We start from the raw sequence: 23858 nt of genomic DNA, 5'->3' as shown, positions 1-23858 counted from the left end.
AGGAGGGCACTAAACACCGAGGCTTTCCTGTGAACACATTGTATTTGTTGGCAGTGTGAGCTCTCCTGTCTTACTTTACTTACATTGGAAGGAGTCTGGATGCTCCTCTGACCGTGCGGCAGTTTTAATTGGAGGGCACATGGTGAGCCTACCAGTACTGGGGAGCTAAGGGAAACCAACACTGGAGGAGCACTAGGAAATTGATGGTGTGTATGGAACAGCAAAGAGACTTTGGTGGAAACATCTAGTTCTGCTACATGAAGAATACATGCATGTCTACCGAGGGCCAGGTGGGAGACTGTGGAATAGCAGTCAGTGCCAAACCTAAGGGCCCTTATGGGAATCTCACACAAGGAAAAGGAGCTTCCTTAGGCAGCAGCAGAAAAGGGATAGAATTTGAGCTACGCATGGGGACCTAGAGAGACAGGAGAAAAAGGAAGCACTGGTCCATAGGGATATGGAACGGAGGCATGAGCAGTCTCTGCCTTTTAGTGTTTCATCTTCCACGTGGACCCCACATCACTTTTCCCAAGGATGCAGGAAACTGTATTTGCAGGTGCCCAGGGAGAGAGTGGTTGGCGATCTCCATGTCCAAGTATAATTTTCCAGTATTGGAAATAAGATTCTCATAAAGATATACAATGAACATGTCAAAATTTTATTTCATCTGTCAGTTAGGAAACTAGTGAAATGGTAAATTGATCCAAACAGTATTTGAGGAACTAGTATTTATAGGCTTAAGGAAGAATGTTAGCTTCAGATTGCTAGGTTATACATAAAACTGAGTAATACCTTAAAGCAGGGGTGCCTGGGCCATGGACTGGTACTGGTCAGTAGCCTGTTAGGAACCAGGCTGCACAGCAGGAGGTGAGTGGTGGGTGGGCGAGCATTACCACCTGAGCTCCACCCGCTGTCAGATCAGCGGTGGCATGAGAATCTCAGGAGGGTGAACCCTATTGTGAAATGTGCATGCGAGGAATCTAGGTCGCACACTCCTTATGAGAATCTAATGTCGGATGATCTGAGGTGGAACAGTTTCATCCTGAAACTATCTCCTTACTGTCCCCCACCATCTGTGGAAAAATCGTCTGCCACAAAACCAGTCTCTGGTGCCAAAAAGGTTGGGAACTGCTGTCTCACAGAGCAGCAAAGTCATAATCTTTGAGGTAATCCTTTTCACCACTAAAAAACCTGTAAGTTAACATGTAACTTCACAGTGTGTGGACTCCAATCAGACAGCAGATGGCAAAATTAAACACAAGTACACTCTTCTAGAGAGTTAAATAATCCTTGGGAGGCTTGTAAAGCAATGCTATCATATTACATTGAGAGGATATGGCACCCCTTCATCTCCCACCCCCTCCCCATCCTGCCCAACTATCTAATTTCCAAGTTTTAAATAGTTTGTATTAATATTAATAAGATGCTTTGGGGTTAAATCTGAGATTGAACCCCAGTTTCTTCACTTACCGGCTGTGTAATGTTGGGCAAGTAATTAAACTACAACTGGATTAACTTGCTGTATGTTGGGAGGAACACATGAGATAGCTTTTGTAAGGTTGGAAAGTGCCTGGCACATGGTAGGTACTCAGTAAATCTTAGTTCTTCTCTTCACCTTTCCTCTTTTTAAAATTAAGACACTTCCACCTTTTGTCTGGCCTTTGTAGACCACATATGCTTTATTTAGAGAACTCTCTGCATGTGATTACTGTTTCAACAAAATGGAGAGTTTTGATATTCTTAAAATTTTTTTTTTTTAATAAAAAAGTTGTTAGATACAGGGTCTTGCTATATTGTCCAGGCTGAACTCAAGCCATCCTTTTACCTCAGCCTCCCGAGTAGCTGGGACTACAAGTGTGCACCACCTGGCTCGATATTCTTTCTTTCTTTTCTTTTTTTTATGGAGGGGTGGGAATACTTCTTGTTTAGATGAAAATATTAGTCTTGTCTTCTTTATACGGAGGGTTGGCTTCCCAAGTGATCCTTTGTGGTGCTCACTCAGTGAGTATTTTAGTGTCCGTGTTGAGGTTTGTGAGGAGGAGGAGAAGGCACAGAAGCCCTCCAGGAGTGGGCTGTCCATGTACCCTATTATTGTTAAAGGTAAGTGCAGAGGGAGTCACCAGAGCTGCCAGAGGGACTGTGAGCTGGGCTTATCATAGTGAGATCTGGGTTCCTGGAGAATACGTTTTCCTCCCTTCTCTGAAACTGCTCACATGATAACCTGTGTGCTGGCCCTTGATTTTACCTCCCTTATGGAGTATGATATTAATGTTGATTAATAGGTCAGATCCCAAATTCAAAGTCATTTCTGCCACTGTTTACAACTTTTTTTTCCCCCCTTGAGACGGAGTCTTGCTCTGTTGCCCATACTGGAGTGCAGTGGTGCAGTCTTGACTCACTGCAATCTCTGCCTCCTGAGTTCAAGTGATTCTTGTGCCTCAGCCTCTCCGAGTAGCTGGAATTACAGGCACGCACCACCATGCCTGGCTAATTTTTGTATTTTTAGTAGGAATGGGGTTTCACCATGTTGGCCAGGCTGGTCTCAAACTCCTGACCTCAGGTGATCCACTGGTCTTGGCCTCCCAAAATGTTGGGATTACAGGCGTGAGCCACCAGGCCCAGTCAGTTCTTCTTTTTAGTATTGATACTTCTGTTTTTTCTGCCTCACCGCAGAATCCAGTATGGTCTAAACCTTGTTCATTATTAATGGCCACACAAGGGAAAAGATCCCTAGCCCCCTTTCCTCATTTCTGTGCGTAACTCTAAATGAGGTGTGATATGGTAAGTCCCTTGGCAGTCCAGATTCCATGCATTCATTCATTAGGCAACAAGTATTTATTGAGCAAAGCCTGGTGCGAAGCCCTAGTGTTTTTTCTGTGTATGTAAGAGCCTGCTCTGATGGAGACAGAGGGTAATGAAGTGAACAAGGAAGATCAGTAGAGATTATGATAAGTGCTATGAATGAAACAAATGAGATGAAGAGGAACTGTAAGTAAGCTGCTATTCCTAGTAATTTTAATTAGAGTGATCAGAGATGTTCTTCTTGAGGAGGTGGCTTTCTAAGCTGAAAATCAAAGGATGAGAATGAGTCAGCTATGGGAATAATTGAGCAAAGGACATTATAAAAAAGGGGACAGCTCAGAGAGCTGTGGGATGTTTGGCTTGTCCAAAGAACTGAAAGGAAGACCTGTGGCTAGAGTCGAGTGAGTAAGGGGATGTGGTCAGAGGCTGGCGGGGCTGTTTTAGGGCTCTGTAGATAGGGAGAATGAGTTTGGGATTTTTCTAAGTGCAATGGAAAGCTCTTGAAGAGGTCTAGAAAACTGGAATGGTGTCTGCTTATTCAAAAACATGAAGTAAAAGAATGATACGGTTGTCATGTGAAGAATTGAATGGAGGGTGTCAAGCACAGGAGCAGGGAGACCAGTGAGGCGGCCCCCTGTAGGTCTCCTGGCTTGGGCTATGGGGAGAGTGGTACGGATGTCGGAGAAGGATCTTGGAAGATTGGGCTGGGTTGTCGTGGGCCCCAGATACCTGGACGAGCAGCTTAGGTTTGGTTTTTGCAGCTGTGAGGGAGCTGTTGTGTATGTGTGAGTTTTTGAGTGAGTGCATGTGTGTTTGTGTATGTGGCTGTGAGATTGTGTGTGAGTCACTGTGTCTGAGTGCGGACTGCGTGTGTGGACTTCTGAGTGCATATGAGTGTGTGCGTTTCTCATTCTGTTGCACTGTGATCAGGCCAGTGGCATGAAGCAAAGGGCTATCCTGTGTGGCACAGAGTAAACTGGGGGAAAGGCTGGTGGCAGGGAGACGAGCTGAGAGGGTGGTGCAATGAGATGTGAAATGAAGGCCCAGAGGATGCTCACTTAGCTAGCCACGGAGAAAGAAAAGACTATATGGAGCAAGTCCTGTTATTTATTTTACTCTACAATTGGGATGATTGAGATTTAGGAGTGAAAGGCAACTTCATAAAAGATGTCATAGTCTCTTTAAATTAGACCAGTTTGATCTCTTGCTGAGTATTTTAACAGCCTTATTTTAAAAAAATAAATAAATCTCACTGAAATTCATGTGCTTGATTTCTGTGCACAGAGTTCCGTGAGCGTTAAGTTGATTGATTTTACTACCTGCTATATCTTCCTGCCAGGACCACTGTCCCCAATGCATGTATTCTTTTTCTCTTTTAGAATTCTTGAGAAACTAATTTAGAATTCTTGAGAAACTCATTGTATTTTTTATTTCCCCCAGGACATTTTTGAAGATGCCTTGGAAACCATCTCAATGTAAGTAATAACATAATAAAAAGTATGTAGTCAAGAAAAATTGATGGTTGTCTTACATAAAAAGTAAATATTTCATTCTCATTTTTTTGGAGAGTACTGTAGTGGCTATTTTCAGAAAAAGTCACTTTTCTGTAATTAAAGAAGTTGTGATTATATTTAAGAAAGGACCTATCTAATAATTCTCTCAGATACATTTCTGAGTATTATTTCGTGTAACAAAATAAAATATTTCTCAAAAAATTATTTGTTTATAACTAACTCTTTTAATAGTTGTTCATATTTATTTATATCATTAGTCTCATTTTGTAGATTTTTGTGTTTGGTTTGCACTTAATTTTATTAAAAGCAGTCACTGTAAGCCTATATAGTTTTTGTAATAATTCTAAATGACTAAATTATATTAGATCAAGTGGAATATTACAACTTACTTACCTGCTTCTCCATTGTTAGACATTTAGGTTGTCACTGGCTTAAAAATGTAAAACTAAGTTTTACATGTGTATAGCTTTGTCATATTTTGAATTGCTTCTAAAGGTTAACATTACAAATGTAGAATTACTGAATTAAAAGGGATGAATATGTTTAGTGTTCTTTGTATATCTCTAATTGCCTTTCTGTATTAATTAACTTCAGCTGCTATAACAAAACACAATAGCCTGGGTGACTTAACCAACAATAATTTATTTTCTCACAATTTTGGAGGCTAGAGAGGTCTGAGTTAAGGGTGCTAGCATGGTTGGGGTTCTGGTGGGGGCTCTCCTCTTGGCTTGCAGACTGCCTCCTTCTTGTTGTGTTCTTACACGGCCAAGAGAGTGAGAGCAAAAGCTCTCTGATGTCCTTTCTTATAAGGGTGTTAATCCTATCCTGAGGACCCCACTCTCCTGACCTCATTTAAATCTGATTGTCTCCCAAAGGCCCCATATTTAAATTCCATCATGTTGAGGGTTTGGGCTTTAACATGTACATGTACAGGTGGGGGTAGAGGGGCATAGTTTGTTTTACAGTACTTCCACGAGAGTATTATCAATTTACTTGGCTACCAATACTGTATAAGTAAAGTGGCTTAAATTGTCACATTATCATCACTGGGTATTATTTGAAAAACAGTTTTGCAACTTATACCTACTTTAGTATTTTTAAAAATTATTTAACAAATACACTGCATCTTTTGTATGACTTCTAGTTTTCTTTTGTCTCTTAGCTTTTTTTTAGAATGTTTCTCTTAACGTACTTGGCCTGGCGCGGTGGCTCAAGCCTGTAATCCCAGCACTTTGGGAGGCCGAGACGGGCGGATCACGAGGTCAGGAGATCCAGACCATCCTGGCGAACACGGTGAAACTCCGTCTCTACTAAAAAAAATACAAAAAAACTAGCCTAGCGATGTGGCGGGCGCCTGTAGTCCCAGTTACTCGGGAGGCTGAGGCAGGAGAATGGCTTAAACCCGGGAGGCGGAGCTTGCAGTGAGCCGAGATCGCACCACTGTACTCCAGCCTGGGCGACAGGGCGAGACTCCGTCTCAAAAAAAAAAAAAAAATACTTATGGACTTTAAATTATATATACCCTAATCTTTTGTCATATTTGCTATAGATATTTGCTCCAGATATTTTCATATTTGCTATAGATATTTTCTTTATTTTAGAACGATACATTTTTATTTTGTCCAAAAGTTTAATGTTTGTATGTTTTTTTTTTTTTTTTTTTGAGACGGAGTGTTGCTCTGTCACCCAGGCTGGAGTGCAGTGGCACTATCTCGGCTCACTGCAAGCTCTGTCTTTCGGGTTCACGCCATTCTCCTGCCTCAGCCTCCCGAGTAGCTGGGACTACAGGCAGCCACCACCACACCCGGCTAATTTTTTTGTATTTTTAGTAGAGACTGGGTTTCACCGTGTCAGCCAGGATGGTCTCGATCTCCTGACCTTGTGATCCGCCTGCCTTGGCCTCACTTAAGTGTTGGGATTTCAGGCGTGAGCCACCAACGCCTGGCTTATAGTTTTTTTTTTTTTTTTTTTATAACTTAATTGTGATTGGAATTAACCTATTAATTAGGAGCAGTTTCAGATTTACAGAATTATTGAGGAGGTAGTACAGAGTGTTCCTGTGTGACCAGCCCTGGTTTTCTCTATTATTAATTTCTTAAGTTAGCATGGTACATTTGTCACAATTAATGATCAATATGGATATATTATTGTTAACTGAAGTTCATACGTTATCCAGATACAGTTTTTACCTAGTGTCCTTTTTCTGTCTCAGGATCCCACCCATGATACCATTTTACATTTAGTTGTCATGTTCCCTTAGGCTCCTCTTGGCTGTGACAGTCTCTCAAACTCTCGTTGTTTTTGGTGACCTTGATAGTTTTGAGGAGTACTGTCAGTTATTTTGTAGAATGTCCCTCAATTGAGATTGGTCTGTTTTTTTTCCCCTCATGATTTGACTGTAGTCATGTGTTTTTGGGAGGAAGACCCCAGATGGAAAGGGCCATTCTTGTCACATCATAGCAAAGGTCCACAATATCAATGTGACTTAGCACTACCGATGTTGAACTTGGTCACATGGCACGGGTAGTGTTTGTCAGGTTTTTCCACTGTAAAGTTACCCTTTTTCCCCTCCTCCCTTTTTGTGCAGTACTCTTTGGAAGATAATCTGTTTATATGATTTTTAAGAAATCACTTCTATGGTGGGCAAGTGATCGCCATTCAGAAATCTTACAATTATTCAACCCTGCTCCTCCCTGGGTGTTGGCAGGAACTGAACTTGGGCTGTAGTAGGTGATTGCAGTCCAGGGGATGGAAAAGGATCAGGCAGTGGGGCTGCTGATTGGAGTTTACCAGAGGAGACACTGCTTTTTCCAGTGGGAGCTAGCATGCCACACACACCAGAGAGGGCTGCAGGCCTCACAGAGGAGGACGGGTCTCACTGACCAATGGGACCACTGTGACCCGTGAGCAGTGCACATTGACACTTGTGCTTCTCTGAGCTCCCACTGGCTTCAGTAGGCTGTTAGTGACATTACCTTTGGGACGTCAGGAAGGCATTGCAAGTAGTTTTTAACATCTATTAGTTTTTTAAAAAATCAAACCATAGACATAAAAGCCCTGAATTCAACCCAGCTGAAGTTAATTTAGATTCCTATCTCACACCAGCCCTAAAATTGCTAGTCCACTACTACTATTCCAACACTATTTGTCAGGTCCATGAGGGAAAGAATTGATATTTGATATCTCCTTTATCAAATAAGTTCATTAAAATAATAACACACTATTTTGGGGCTTTCCATTCAGTTCCTTTGATCTAGATGCCTGTGTTTGCACAAAAACAACTATTTTGTTCAACCGCATTAGATGGTTTAATATTAGCATTGTCTGGTTCTCAGAACATCATCCAAAATGACTCCTGCGATGGAGATGCTTTTGATTTTTGACTATCAGAAACCGCTTTGTGTATTTTTTGTTTTTGCTTTAAAATAAGTTTTATTGTGTATATGAGGTATACAACATGATGTTATAAGATACATATACATATATAGTGCAATTTTACTATAGAAGAACAAATGAAGATATCTATCATCTCACATAGTTACCTTTTTTGTTTTTTTTTTTTTGAGACAGAGTCTCACTCTGTCACCCAGGCTGGAGTGTAATGATGTGATCTCAGCTCACTGCAACCTCTGCCTCCTGGGTTCAAGCAATTCTCCTGCCTCAACCTTCCAAGTAGCTGGGATTACAGGTGCCTGCCACTACGTCCAGCTAATTTTTGTATTTTTAGTAGAGACAAAGTCTCACCATGTTGGTCAGGCTGGTCTCGAACTCCTGACCTCAGGCGATCCACCTGCTTTGGCCTCCCCCAAAGTGCTGGGATTACAGGCGTCAGCCACTGCGCCTGGCCTAGTTACCCATTTTTTTTCCTCCTGTGGCAAGGAGGAAAAATTTAATTTAGCAAAAATCCTGAATACAGTGTACTATTTATTATTAACTATAGTCCTCATGTTGTACATTAGATTTTTTAGCTTGTTCATCCTTCATATTTGCTAGAGAAACCCCTTCATGTACTTTTAAAGTGGGGAATTGGAGAAGCATTGTGTGTCTTGGTGTCTTTTACTCTACAGTCATTTCTCATCCTGGAGACTGTAGCTTCTTAACACTGCCTCAGTTTCTATTGACCACACATTTTCCCTTCATTGCCTCCGCAACTTCTCTGTGACTGTATTTATCTGCCAGCAGTTTCTTTCTCTTGTCTAATTTTAACTGCCCTGTCCTGCTCAGTTTAACAAATCCAAAGGTTTCCCCATTTTAGAATTTACCTTGCTCTTTTAGGTTTCTGGTGTGCATTATTTCTTGTGTCCTTTAGACTGTCGCTTAAACGTTTGTGTGTCCTTTTCAGTGTTGCTGAATTGTTCCATTCCTCTCACCTTGGTTATAGCAACACATTATAGGAACCCTTCTCCTAATGGAGAGAAATAAGAGCCCAAAGCCAGAAGATGTAGCCAGATTAGATGCTGGAGTCCATACTCGAAGAATCTTGTAGCAGAGGACTTCATTCAGAGTCTGTAATTGATTTGGATCTGATTTTAATAAACTTTGCCTTTTGGTCTTGTGCATACTTTTGCCTTACAGCGTTCTGAGAGGTATTGTAAGGGGGTAGTTTCCGAAGCAGAGCTTGTTGGTAATGACAAAAAATGGCAGTGAGAGAACAAAGAAAATACTACACACAGCCATAAAACTCCAAAGCACAGCAGTGTGGTTTCATTTTGCCTTCGTGCACACAACTACATGTACCTTCCTGGGGAGACGGGACTGACCACAGACTTGACAGTCAGACTTGAACTCTAGTTCCAGTTTGCCATTTACTGGCTGGGAGGCGTGGGACCAGTTTCTCTGAGCTTGTTTTCTCCTCTCATAGATTTATTGAGAGGATTAAATGAAATTTAAGTTAAATGTGATAATGGGAGTAAAACACATAGTTGGTGCTCAGTGAATATCGGTACTTTTCTGCTTTCCCTGGTAAGAGTGTGGGTTCTCCAGAAACATAGAACCAATAGGAGACATAAAATGTCTATATATGAAGAGATTTGCTGTAAGGAATTGACTCGTGTGATTATGGAGGCTGAGAAGTCCCTAGTTCTGCAGTTGGCAAGCTGGAGACACCGGAGAAATGATGGACTTCCAGTCCAAGTTAGAGGCCTCTGATTATAAATATATGTTAATTGTAAAAAATTTCTTCAGTTGTTTTTACGTGAACTTTTTGTTTGTCCTCATTTCAGGGTTTGTCAATATTTCTCACATTTCCTCTTAAATTGCTAATACTGTAACATTCCCTTTGTGAATTCTGTAAAACTGAGTAGAGTTCTTTTTCCTTACACTTACTGAAGCATACATTTGATCTTACGTTTCTAGTGCAGAGAGGAAATGCTTCAATCTCTCTGTATCAAGATGCAGTGCTCTTGCCAACCTGATGATTAATTTCTTCTAGTGAATATTTTCTCTTGAATGCCTAGTGAAAGGATTCACACTAACAGATGAAGGAGGCCTTAAGTTGTTTCCACAGAGGAAGTCGTTTCTTATTTTTCTTTTTCTGCCTAATGAATTTACCACTCTCAACATAGATTTTTCCTACCTCTGGACCTTTGTGGTAATGATTGTGTTATTTCAACTATTTTGAGAAACTGCTAGTTTTGTAAACTGGTAGATCATACAAAAATCTCCACCATTTAGAACTGGAGGAAAAATTAGAGATGTAAAAAAATGTTAGTGGAACATTGACTATGTTCTTTTTAAAAATTAAAATAGGACGAGTGTGGTGACTCATGCCTGTAATTCCAGCAGGCTGAGGTGGGTGGATCACCTGATGTGGGCGGATCACCTGAGGTCAGGAGTTCAAGACCAGCCTGGCCAACTTAGCAAAAACCCATTTTTACTGAAAATACAAAAATTAGCAGGGCTTTTTGGTGCATGCCTGTAATCCCAGCTACTTGGGAGGCTGAGGCAGGAGAATCACTTGAACCCGGGAGGCGGAGGTTGCAGTGAGCTGAGATTGTGCCACTGCCCTCCAACCTGGGCGGCAAAGCAAGACTCTATCTCAAAAAAATAATAATAAAATAAAAAAAATTAAAATTGTGAACTTTATGACCTGTTTGGCATAAGGAGGTGACCTCTTAAGGAGCAATTGTAAATTATACCCATCGCGTGAGATATAGAAATTTGTCACAAATAAAATGCAGTTCTATATTAGCTATAATCTCTTGCTTCCTGATTTAACATTTCCATGCTGGTTTGCACTTCTAGTGCTCTGATGATGGAGTATCCTTTTTTCTCAGTGTTAGTACCCAGTTGCCATCTCTGACAATGTAGTGGTGGATGTGATAAATCTCTTGATAAATTAACTGTGACATGGCATGTGAAGAATAAATATAGTGTTTTGGGAATTCCCTAAGAAAGCTATCTTTTGATTGGGAGATGGGGGTGCTGGCATTTGCTTTGGGTTTTGTGGGGTGGGTGGCATTTCAGTTGGTGGAGCCAGTGCAGAGGGTCAGAGGTGGCGACATGCTGGGTGAACAGCTCTGAGGACAGTGGCCAGAGCACAGAGCAGTGAGTTTGAAACACCAGTGGGGCCCTGGACCCAAACGAAGTTGGATCATGGAGGATTCCTGGTCTTGTCTAGTGGGGAGAATGGACTAACCATGTACAGTCATCGTGATTTGGTGTTTTGTTTTTGTTTTTGTTTTGTTTTTTTGACAGGATCTCACTCTGTCTCCCAGGCTAGAGTGCAGTAGTACGTTCTCAACTCACTGCAGCCCCAAACTCCTGGGTTCAAGCACTCCTCCCACTTCAGCCTCCCAAGTGGCTAGGACTACAGGCAGGTGCCATCACGCCTGGCTAATTTTATTTTTTGTGGAGACACAGTTACCCTATGTTGCCCAGGCTGGTCTTGAACTCCTGGACTCAAGTGATCCTCCCACCTTTGCCTCCCAGAGTGTTGGGATTACAGGCATGAGCCACTGTACCTGGCTGGTGGTATTTTTGATTAACCTCTTTCTCATAAAAACCACTGTGGGCAGTGGGACAGAAATCTAACTAGAAGGCCTGGTTGGGCACTGATTAATTTTTTCTTTTCATGGTAGGTTAGAGAAGTCAGGGGAGACAGATCAAACTTATGTTCAAAGACTGTTAGAGCAGATGCAGGTTTAATATATTATCAGCAGTGGGCTTTCATATTCCAGAGCATCTTATGAGAATTTTGAATTTATCCTTACACAGAAATCCATATGTGTTCAATAGAGTCCTGAGGTGGTATGAATACAGTGGGGATGAATGTGTCTGTTTGCAAGAACTGCTTTGAATTTGTACTTATCTGTAGAAGGTGAAATTGGCAGATATTTTTAGCCAGGTAATTAGAAGCTTACAATGGAAATAAAAATATTTTGATTCCTTCTTGGCCTTTTGTCAAAGATCCACTGTAGTATAAAAATACTTTGTATCATAACATTTCTCACAAACCTTTTCCTTCTCCACACCTTCTCTTTTGAACCATAAGTTATAGATTAGAGTGAGGTAAAGCCTTTAGGGCCATTTTCTTTTCCTCATTAGGTTAGATCAATTGGTGATACAATAGTTCTGTCTGTTTTAATTAAGGGTGGATATTGGTGAATGATAGTTGGAAAACATCTGATATTTTTCTTCAGAGTGATTAAGTTATAAATAGTGACTACAGGCAGAGTTAGATTTGTTTTCATTTTTCTCTGCTGTTTTTTTTGGCTCCAATTTTCCCCTGCAGGTAATATAACTGTTACTCAAGTCCGGAAAGGGAGTTTTGTCCTCTCTTAATTTGATTTTCTTAACCAAGTCGATAGTTATTTTATTGGATCTAAGATGCCATTGATATTGTTATCTTATATATTCCTAAGGAAGGAAAAAAATACAATGAGGAATTTTAAGGAGACCTTGCATAAAGGAAAGGAAAAATAAAATCATCATGCAGGAAGGCACAGCAAGGAAATATGTATATTTCAACCTTGTTATTAGATAGGGAGGGGAAAAAACCCTCTAATGAGATTCTCCACCCAGATAATTTTTTTAAACAGCTCTATTGCAATATTAATTTATATCTCATATATATTCCTATTTTAAGTATATAATTTAATGCATTTTAATGTATTTACAGAATTATAGAACCATCACGACAGTCTAACTTCAAAACATTTTTATTATCTGAAAAAGAAAGCTGTGCCTATTTATAGTCATTCTCTATTCCCACCCTTAGGTGGGGCATTAACTAATCTAATTTCTGTCACCCTTAGCTGGGGCAACCACTAATTTAATTTTTGTATATATTTTATATAAATAGAATAATCTAATATGTATTATTTTGTGTCTACACATGTCATAGAATGTGTTAGTACAGATAGATGCTCCTTGACTCATGATGGGATTACATCCTGATAACTTCATCATAATAAAAAATATAGTAAGTGAAAATGCATTGGATGCCCTGACAAACCCATCATAATGTTGAAAAATTGTAAGTTGAACCATACTAAGTTGGGGACCGTCTGCACTTCATTGCTTTTTATGGCTGAATAATTTTCATTGTTATGAATATATCATATTTTATCCGTTCATCAGTTGATGGGCATTTGAGTCATTTCCAGTTTTTGGCTATTGTGAATAATGCTGCTGTAAACAGTTGTGTACAGTCTTTGTATGAACATGTTTTAAATTATCTGTCATACAGACACAGAAGTGGAATTGGTGAGTTGTAAGGTGAACCTATGTTTGACTTTTTAACGCTCTTTAGAATTTGAATTGTAAGCTGGTTTGGAGTCTGAGTACATATAAATGGTGTCACCCCCCAACAACTTCAAGCAGGTTATTTAACTTTAAGTGGATCAGGTTAGTGGTGTCCTCAGGTAATTGACAGAAGCAAATGCAGATCCTGTCCCTAAGAACATAACTGATTTAGGACAGTCAAAGTTGCTGTCAATTTTAAGATGTATCTTGGGGTTAGGGATATTCCATGATGAAAATTTGTGTGTCATAGAGTCAATGATATAGTAAATGGAAATAAAAGTTCTTTAAAAAGCTCAAGATAAACAGCATTCCTGGTGTTTTTTCCTTGTTTTTGTTACCACTTGGCTTGCTTCTGTTTGTATTTTCTTTTGTCCTATTAGATCTACTCTAATGGTCTGTTATTGTATTTAGACCTACCACTGTGAAGTTCTTCATATAAGTTCATAGGGGGAATGAGAATGTGTGTTGTACATGTTTTAAGATATAGATCCTATAAATGCTTCTTTTCACTACAAGGAGTGACAAGATTTCATAACTTGAAGGAAAGCCTCTGAAGGAAAGCTCCTTAGCAACACTTTGGTCCAATTATCTCATCTTACCAAGGAGGTCCCAGCAGAGATGGAAGACTGAGTCGTGGTCAGGGTGTTGTTGATGCAAAGTGAATGACCAGCGAACCCCTATGAGCAGGACTTTTGTGATTGTGGTTGCCTTGCTGCAGGCTCAGTATCCTCTCTGACCCTCTCACCCTGGTAGCAATGCTTAGCTTGTGTCTGAAAGCCAGGACTTTGCTCTTACACTGAGTTCCTTGCCTCCTCCATAAGTAACCTTCTTGATATGGCTGCTGCTCCCTGCTGCTGTCTTTGGCTGTTTTGATAGTTGTAATGGGAAAGAGGTCCAATCATTGCTTCTTTGATCACTCACTAGGATGTTTCACAAACACATTAATTTTTATGTCCCAAACTGAACTCTTGGTATCCACCTCCTTTGTTTATCTGAAAACTTTGCATTTTCTGTAAATGTCTCCACCCACCATCCACCCATTTGTTCAAGTCAGAAACTTGGGAGAGACATCTTTGATTCCTTTCTTTTCTTTTAATTTCCACATTACCAAGTCTGATGATTTCTACCTCCAAAATATATTTCCCATCTGTTCACTTTCCTCTCTCCCCACTCTGTTACATTAGCTTAAGTGACTATACGATTTTGCTTGGACTACTTTAAGAGCTGGCTAGTGGTTAATGTGTGTTCCTGCTTCTTTTGTTCTCTCCCTCCAGTTTTCCAACTGCACCCCACTTATTCTTCATACAGCAGCCCAAGTTATCTTACTTTATTTTTTCTGAGATGGAGTTTCACTCTTGTTGCCCAGGCTGGAGTACGGTGGTACGATCTGGGCTCACCGCAAACTCCACCTCCGGTTCAAGCGATTCTCCTGCCTCAGCCTTCCTGAGTAGCTGGGATTACAGGCACCCGCCACCACACCCGGCTAATTTTGTATTTTTAGTAGAGACGGGGTTTCTCCATTTTAGTTAGGCTGGTCTGGAACTCCTGATCTCAGATGATCTGCCTGCCTTGGCCTCCTAAAGTGCTGGGATTATAGGCATGAGCCACCATGCTCAGCCTAAAATTATTTTTAAAAATAAGATAATTTGGGCTGGGTGCAGTGACTCATGCCTGTAATCCCAGCACTTTGGGAGGTCACAGCGGGTGGATTGCTTGAGCCCAGGAGTTTGAGACCAGCCTGACCAACATGGCAAAACTCCTTTTCTACAAAAAATGCAAAAAATTAGCCAGGTGTGGTGACACATGTCTGTAGTTTCAGCTACTTCAGAGGCTGAGGTGAGAGGATCATCTGAGCCACAGAAATCGAGGCTGTGTTGAGCTGTGATCGCGCCACTGCACTCCAGCCTGGGCGATAGAGGATGACTCTGTCTCAAAAAAAAAAAAAAAAAAGGAATTTTAATATGACCAATTTTGATCATCTACAGAAAGTAAAGAGGATAGTAAACCGAACCTTATATACTAATCACTTAGCTTCTATAGTTGTCAACTCAAGGCCAATCTTATTTCATCCATATCCTACCCCCAGATTATTTGGAATCAAACCCTAGACATGATAATTTATTTCTACCTCTAAATATATTAAAATATATTTCCTGAAAACAAAGACAGTCTCTTTCATAATTACCATTCAGATACCAAGATCAGGAAATTAACATTGATATAGAGCTATAGTTTATATGCTTTATATGACATCATTTTATCTGTATTTTAGCTTGCAAAGGTCGCTTTTTAAAAATATCACAAGACTGTTATCACACCTAAAATGTAATAATATCCATCCAGTAACTTATCAGTGCTCAAATTTTTCCAACTGTCTCATTTATTTTTTAACAGTATGTTTGTGTGAATCAGGACAAGAGTGATCCTTTCAGAAATTAAATGGGATGATGTCACTTCCTTGCTTAAAAATCCATCCATGAGTTTTCATGGCCAAAGTTGAAGGCCCGATCTACTTTTGTTCATAAGACTTGAGGTGGTTGGGCTCCCACATACTGCTTCTGCCTCATCGAGGGCAACTCTTGCCCTCATGCATGACCCTCCAGCCACAAGCCTTATCCAATGTTTTGTTGTGCTGCTCCAGATTGGAGCGTGTTTGCCCTAACTCTTTTCAGGGCTTTTTGCTGGCCATGCTCCACTCTCAGCTGGTGTGTCCTCCCACTTTCTCAGTGACTCCACCAACGTAGTTACTCTTCCCTCATTTCTCTGTCTTGGCGTCTTGTTTGTATTTGTCACTCCATTTCTCATTTTGCAGTTAATTGTTATTTGTTTTTTGATCATCTGTTTTTTTGAGGTTTAAGTTCTGTAATGATGGGTCTGCTCTACTTTGCTTGTCATGGTGTACTTGGCACCTATGCACCATGCTTGTCACATAGTAGGTGCTCAGTATATATATGTTGGAAAAATGAATGTGTGAAATTAATATACTGTCTTAGTCCATTTGGGCTGCTGTAACAAAATCCATTAGACTGGGTAATTTATAAACAATGGAAATTTAGTTCCTCACAGATTTGTAGGCTGCAAGGTCCAAGAGTAAAGTGGCAGCAGATTGAGTGTCTGGTGAGGGCCCGTTCCTCCTAGATGGTGCCTTCTTTTTGTTCTCATGTGGCAGAAGGAAGCCAAAAATAGTGGAGGGAGGGGAAAGAAAAAAAAAAAGGAAGAAGCAAAAAGGGACAAGAGACTCCCTCAAGCTTTTTTGTTAGGGCACTAATCCCATTTACAAGGGTGGAACCCTCATGACCTATCACCTCCCAAAGGCTCCGCTTCTTAATACCATCGCCGTGGGTGTTAGGTTTCAACATACGAATTTTGGAGGGACACAAACATTAAACCATAGCATGTACTATTAAGAAAATATAGATGGATCCTCAGAGTAGACTGCTAGGATTTGCAGTACATTAAAGAAAAAATATCTAGCCATCATTGAGTTCTTAATGAGTATAGGGCACAATGATAATTGCTGTGATTATTCAAATAGTTAGTTAAGGGATCTTTTGGAATACACATTTTAAAAAGATGATTGTGGCTGATTGTGTTCGTAAACTGAAATGCATACATAATTAAATAAAGTCCAAATGTTTGGGCATAGTAAACACTATCCATAATTGTTGGTGCCTCCATTGCCGTTTTTATCTGGTGGGCTGACTCACTTTTCACTTGAAGTTTGTATAAATGAGCTGTCAGAATCTTAAAGGATACAGTGAGCTCATTGCCTTTTGTTAACTTTTTACCCTCTTTTACCTGACATCCTTTTTTTTTTCTGACGCCTTCATCCATTCCCTTTTCATCTACCTCATGATAAAAATAGGAACCTAAGATGACTAATAAAACACCCACAAGCAGATACTTGCGAACTTTGTCTTTTGAAATGTGCCAAACTTCTTCATTGCTTGTGTTCTGAAAATTCATCATTCTCTCTGGTCCCCTTTCTTTTTCCTTCTTCCCTCTTTCCCCCTTTTGTCTCTGGTTATAGAACATTATTCTATGACCAGAGAATAGAATTCCTCAAAGGCATAGTGATATTTGGTTTAGGTACATTTTTGAGTAATGTATAGTTCAGTACCATGCATACTATATGTCTAATAAATAGTCTGAAGACTTAATAGCCACCAACAAATGGGAAGAACCCTGAAGTTGCCTAAAACTGAAGAGATATTTGGGGATTTACATATAACTTTTATTACTGTATAAAGTAATTTCTATGTTATTTATTTTATTTTTATTGTCTAGAATGAAAATATTCATACCAGCAAGGGTCTTTTAAAATTACCTTGTAAGCAGAATGTTATAGTTAGAATGAAAAATGTTAAAACTCCATATACCTCTGATGAATTAACATTTTCAAAGGTGTGGGCATAGTTTTTGGTCTCCCCTGCAGGCAATACAGCTATAAGCTTTTGATTTTTATTTATTTTAGTAGTTAGGAAAGTTTTCTGCAAGAGTAACTTGACTTTTATGCAGGAAAATAAAAAAAGTCTGTGTGTATGTGTGTGTGTGTGTGTGTGAAGTTCTGTGTGTCAGATCTCCCATTGACTTAAGGGATTCTTTGCCATTTAAAAATTTCAGCCTATTTTGAAAGAAATTATACCCGTAATGTGTAGCTTGCTTAGATTCAAATAATTTTATGTAATCACTGTAAGCAAATTAAGCCTGTGATTGGCTATGTAAAACGTGTATTTTAAATGATACATTCTCTTTGTCTCAGTACAGTAGATGGGTCCTATATTTTCAGCAGAACTTAGTTATGTAACTTATATAAGGATACCTTTTCAGAGAGTCCCATATAAGTAAAAATTATTTGGTAATATGTATTTAACCTACAAAATAATTTATTTGAAAGCATTTTGTAAAACTGCAAAGTGTAAAGCAAACGTAACATAGTATATATACATATAATATATTGAAGAGCACTGCTGTTTTTGTAAAAGCATTATTTCTTTCAAGATGCAAGACATTTTGATATAGCTATTTTAGTCTCACAAGGGCTCCCTTAAACTATAAAAATACTTTTTAAAGAGTTAAAAAAAGAATATGTTTTTAAAAAAATCTAGCAGATATCTAAGAAATAAAAGTGAGTGTTATCCCTGCTCATTTCCCAGTTCTGAGACCTGCCCCATCAAAACAGGGAAAAGGAAGGAAAGGATGCCTGCATTGCATGGTTCTTTTTTTTTTTTTTTAAATGCTAGTTTTATGAATTTATAGACACTCCAGGTTTAAAAAGCCTTTATTGAACACATCCTTTACATCAAGCATTAAGGGGGCTAGACTTAACGAAGGGGGCTAGACTTGACAAAGGGGGTGTGGGTATGGAATGGGAGTGTCCAAGAAGTCTCGAGTCCACATTTTTCCTCCAGTCAAGTCTCAGTGTTGACAGTGAGCCAGGGGCCAGGGGCCAGGGGCCAGGGGCAAAGGGGAGAGGGACACATGTGCAGGGATGTGTTGCTTTGTACGGTTCTTAGTAATAAAGGACAATAGTTGGAGATGTTATTGTTTAAATATTAAGAGCAAATTAAGGCAAATCTATCTTTTTTGGGTAGAGAAGTGTGTTTCAAACATGGCACCAACAGGAAAAAAGAGTGATAGTTTTGATTGTTATGACAAAATGCTTATAAACCCATTTCAAAGATAATTAACTGAGATTTTGAACATATATGAAAGAAGGTTACACTGCAAACAGATCCAGAAAGAGAACACTTTGATGAAAATATTGGCAAAGGGACATAAGCAGACGATTTAAAAAAAAAAAAACAGGTCAGTCAGGCCGTTGTATTAATTTCCTGTGGCTGCTATAACAGATTAAAACTTGGTGTTTTCACATAATAACAGGTTTATTCTCTTACAGTTCTGGAGGTCAGATGTCTGAAATGGGTTTCACTAGGTCAAAACCAAGGTGTCCCTTGGCCATGCTCCCTTGAGAGGCTCTAGAGGAGAATCCATTTCCTTGCCTTTTCTAGCATCTAGAGCTACATTCCTTGCATTCATTGGCTCATGGCCACATCCTGCATCTTCAAAGCCAGCAGCATAGCATCTTCAAATCACTGTCCTTCCGTGGTCCCACCACCTTCTGTTTTTCGATGTCTCTCTACCTCCCTCTTGTAAGGAGATTTGTGATTGCCTTTAGAGCACACTCAAATAGCCCACAGTAATGACTCTGTTCAGGATCGCTAATATCTATAAAGTCTCTTTTGTCATATAAGGTACCATTCATAGATTCTAGGTATTAAGGCCTGGATAACCTTGGGTGCCATTATTCAGACTACCGCACCTATCAAATAGCATGTGGGGTAGAACAATGCATATATGTTTATCTGTGTATGTATGCATGAAACCTGTGCAAGGACATATATATGGTATGTTTGGGATTGATTATTTCAGTGTGTTGGGATTACAGGGTATTTATAATTTTCGAAAAATTCCTTTTATATAATTTTTTTGTATTGTCAGAATTTTTATGGAATATATTTTATTAGTGATCAGAGAAAGCTAAGTAACTCTTGGACAGATGATTTTTTAATAGACAATTTTGTAAGAACAGTTTTAGATTTACAGAAAAGTAGAAAATATACTGGAGTTCCCACAGACCCTATACCTAGTTTCCCCTATGATTAGTATCTTACATTAGTATGGTACATTTGTTACAGTTTATGAACCATTTTGGATGCACATCACTAACTAAAGTCCATACTTTGTTCAGATTTCCTTAGTTTTTACCTAATATCCTTTTTTTTTGAGATGGAATTTCACTCTTGTTGCCCAGGCTGGAGTGCAATGGCGTCCTCTCGGCTTGTTGCAACCTCCGCCTCCCAGGTTCAAGCCATTCTCCTGCCTCAGCCTCCTGAGTAGCTGCGATTATAGGCATGAGCCACCACGGCTGGCTAATTTTGTATTTTTAGTAGAGATGGGGTTTCTCCATGTTGGTCAGGCTGGTCTTGAAGTCCCGACCTCAGGTAATCTGCCTGCCCCAGCCTCCCAAAGTGCTGGGATTACAGGTGTGAGCCATCGTGCCCGTCTTGTGTGTGTGATAGAGAGAGAGAGATGGAGTTTCGCTCTTATTACCCAGGCTGGAGTGCGATGGTACGATCTCGGCTCACTACAACTTCTGCCTCCTGGGTTCAAGTGGCTGCCTCACCCTCCCAAATAGCTGGGATTACAGGTGCCTGCTACCATGCCTGGCTAATTTTTTGTATTTTTAGTAGAGACGGGGTTTCACCATGTTGGCCAGGCTGGTCTCAGGTGATCCATCCGCCTTGGCCTCCCAAAGTGCTGGGATTACAGGCATGAGCCACGTCGCCTGGCCTGTATCCTTGTTTTTCTGTTACAGGATCTGTCTCATCCAGGAGACCACTGGATGTTTAGTTGTCATGTCTCCTAAGGCTCCTCTTGGCTGTGACAGTTGTCAGACTTTCCTTGTTTTTGATAACCTTGACAGATTTGAAGAGTACTACTGATTAGGTATTTTGTAGGAATTTTGTACATTTTGGAATTCGTCTGATATTTTTCTCATGGTTAGACTGGGGTTATGTATGGGTTTGGAGGAGGAAGCCCAGAGAGGTAAAGTGTCATTTTCATCATATCTTATCAAGAATACATACTATCAACATGATTTATCACTGTTATTGCCCTTGATTGCCTGGCTGGGGTATTGTTTGTAAGGTTTTTTCCACTGCGAAGTCACGGCTTACCCCTCACCTCTATCCCCTTTCCATGTTGCAGTCTTAGGAGGTCACTATGTGCAGCCCACGATAAAAGAGTCTGGGGAGTTATGCTCTTTAAGGCAGAGTTTATCCACAAATGATTTGGACTTTTTTCCCCTCTTAGATTGTACCAAAAGGGTCATGTAAAAAAATCCTCATCAAAGTGTCATAAGAGATACTGACAATATCTCAGAGGATAAGAGTCCAGTATTCTCAAAAGAATCTTGTAAGGCTTCATGAGATTCTGAGCATGTTTCATTTTAGGTTGGAGATTACTAAGAAACCTGCAGTAACTGACCATTTAAGGGATATCTAACGTCATGTGGGTGGCCCACCTTCTGTAATTTCTAAAAGGATATGTTGTAATTGATTAAATACTTAAGATCTGTACACATTAGATCAATTATTCTCTTACATGTTACATATTATTCACAAAAATGTAGTTGGAAGCTGGACTTAAATTTGAAAGGAAAAAAGAAAAATTAGATGACAGATATTTATACTGATGGAAAAATGAAGGTGTGAAATGCACTTTACTAATAATTTTGCAGTTGAGCTTGCAGTTCTCTTTTCCTTCCTTGAAAAAGCCTGACCTTCACAACACCAGGTCTTTTCTTGTTTCTAAAGAATCTGTAGTTTTGTAGTACAGCGCACATGATATTTGCTGTCATTTGGTGAATATCTGGCTCCCCAACTGGACCGAGAGCTCCAGGGGAGCAGGGACCATGTGTGCTCCGCTCACTGCTATATTCCCTGTGCCTGGCACATAGTAGGCATACAGATATAAATGGACTGTCATTGCATATGCTCTTTTGAACTTTTAGAAATATGGGTTGTTAACTATAGGGTACATTTTTGGGTAAATAATCATAACATAATTCTGTGTGAAAAGGGTAATTTAAAATAGTAGTATCAAAGATACATTTAGCTGTCTTGTCCCCTCCACATGAGGTGTATATATATATATATATATATATATATATATATATATATATGGAGGGGTGTGTGTGTATGTGTACACGTATACACAGAGGGGAAGAACACTAGAAGCACATTATTGCAAAACATTAAGCGTGATTATCTCTGGGTTATAAGATTATGGCTGGCTTTAATTTTCTTCTTTGTTTTTTAGCCCTTTCCAAGGAATGTACTGTTTTATAATTTGGAAATACCACAATATTTTACCTGATGTTGCCCTTTTTTTTTTTTTTTTTTTTTTTTTTTGGAGATAGAGTCTCGCTCTGTCATCCAGGCTGGAGTGCAGTGGCATGATCTTGGCTCACTGCAACCTCTGCCTCCTGTTTTCAAGAGATTCTTCTACCTCAGCCTCCTGAGTAGCTGGGACTACAGGTGTGTGCCACCACACCTGGCTAATTTTTGTGTTTTTAGTAGAGATGGGATTTCTGTGCCTCAGCCTCCCGAGTAGCTGGGACTATAGGTGTATGTCACCACACCTGGCTAATTTTTGTGTTTTTAGTAGAGATGGGGTTTCTGCATATTGGCCAGGCTGGTCTGGAACTCCTGACCTTGTGATCTGCCCGCCTCAGCCTCCCAAAGTGCTGGGATTACAGGCATGAGCCACCGCGCCTGGCCCCGGTATTACTTTTATAATCAGAAAAATTAGTGAGTCCTATACTAAAAAGTTTCAATTCTAGCGTGTGCAAGAGCCCTTGAGGCAAGATAAGAAATTTGTGAAGTCAGTGACCACCTTATTCCCCAGGAGAGCTTTTATCTATTTAAACCAGAGAAGTACAGCTGAACTTTAGAACTGTGTTCTATCTTAGAGTCTTTGAACTAGTATTTCCTCTGCCTACTATCTTCTAGTTTCATCAAAACCACTTCAAATATTGTTGATCAATTATTAATTTAAAAGTGGAGTTTTCCAACTATGTTAGTATGACTGTCATGTCATATATGTGTTTAATCCCCTTTGCTAATTTAACTTTTGTGCATTAATCTAAAAACTTTGGGGAAAAATTGATTTTCTCTTATTTAGTATTTTTTTAAAAGTCCATGATATAAAATCTACGTCTAAGTCGGCAATAACAGCCTACGTTTTTCCTTAAGACAAAAGAGATCATTCATTTTTTTTTCTTAATTGACCTTTTGTAGATAGGAGATGAATCCCTGGATTAGATGAAAAATCATGAAAATATTCTGTGGTTTTATAAATCCAGGCCATTTGTATTTTCCTTGCCTGTTTCTCTAGATAATTAAACAGTGATGGATTAGAATTAGGCTGCAGCAGAGACTGGGGGAAAAAATCTCCCGGCATCCCTTCCTGCAGAAGCATCCGCTACAGCAGTGAGTGTAGCTGCCACTTTAACTGACATGTCTTAAATTCTGCCCTGGAAAGCCCTGGGATGCTGTCAGCTGCCTCGGCAACTACTTTGCTTGTGCCTGAGAATTGAGAGTCTCATTGGAGACCAAGGAATAAAATAGAAATTGAGGATTTTTGTTGGCTTTAAAATTGAGGATTTTCTCTTCTTTTTGTTGGCTTAAAAAAAAAAATCTGGTAGAAGAGAGGGAAAGACATCTTCATAGTGGGACTGTATTCATTCCTCCAAAGTTGCAGCTGCTCTAAATCTGTGAGTATGTTGTATTTATTTAGCAGTTCCTGGGGGTATGATTCAAATGTTCTCTTTAAATCTATGAGGTTTTAATTTAAGGAAGGCTATGTAAATTTTTTAAACCCCAGTCAAATTTCACTGGAGCCTGCAGTTTTTGTTAGATGACATTGTCTTCATTAAGAACTTCATGTCAAGCCTGCTTGGCTTGCCCTCTAACCTTCCTCCTACCTTTTTAAAACTTCCTAAGGTGAGTGCTGAAATTGGAGAAAATAGTGTGACTTGCTGCTGCGGAGGATCTGGTCTTCCTGGGATGCCATGGCTGGTTTATTGCTGCTGCAAGGTGTGCGTCTGGGTGCCTGAGACTCCTGCTGCAGAACAATGGCAGGATGATGCTGGTTCACTTTGTATTTACTGTTTGTCTTATGTCCTCTGCTGGTTTCATTATAGAATTTTGCTTTGTTTTGTTAGGGTGATTA

At 39.7% G+C, this 23858-nt stretch overlaps 1 protein-coding gene across 4 annotated transcripts in view; it reads left to right on the top strand.

Annotated features, from left to right (window-relative positions):
- TTC39B (tetratricopeptide repeat domain 39B) overlaps positions 1 to 23858 on the top strand; it is a 273344-nt gene that overhangs the window by 162697 nt on the left and 86789 nt on the right. For 2 of the 4 annotated variants that reach the window (XM_030919785.1, XM_010368074.2), the window contains exon 2: positions 4243 to 4277. The exons of 1 other annotated variant lie outside the window; for it this stretch is intronic. Coding sequence is in view for 1 of the 3 variants with exons in the window: in XM_010368074.2 (XP_010366376.1) it covers positions 4243 to 4277 (35 nt within the window). In the remaining 2 variants the exon portion in view is untranslated. Of the gene's footprint in view, positions 1 to 3328; positions 3439 to 4242; positions 4278 to 23858 lie in introns of those variants that run through there. One more of the 4 variants, XM_030919784.1, reaches the window with a different exon arrangement.

The sequence above is a fragment of the Rhinopithecus roxellana genome, chromosome 16, assembly GCF_007565055.1.
Source record: "Rhinopithecus roxellana isolate Shanxi Qingling chromosome 16, ASM756505v1, whole genome shotgun sequence".
NCBI classification, from domain to species: Eukaryota; Metazoa; Chordata; class Mammalia; order Primates; family Cercopithecidae; genus Rhinopithecus; species Rhinopithecus roxellana.
The sequence above is the reverse complement of the archived record's forward strand: the minus strand, read 5'-3'. Positions and strand labels throughout refer to the sequence as shown.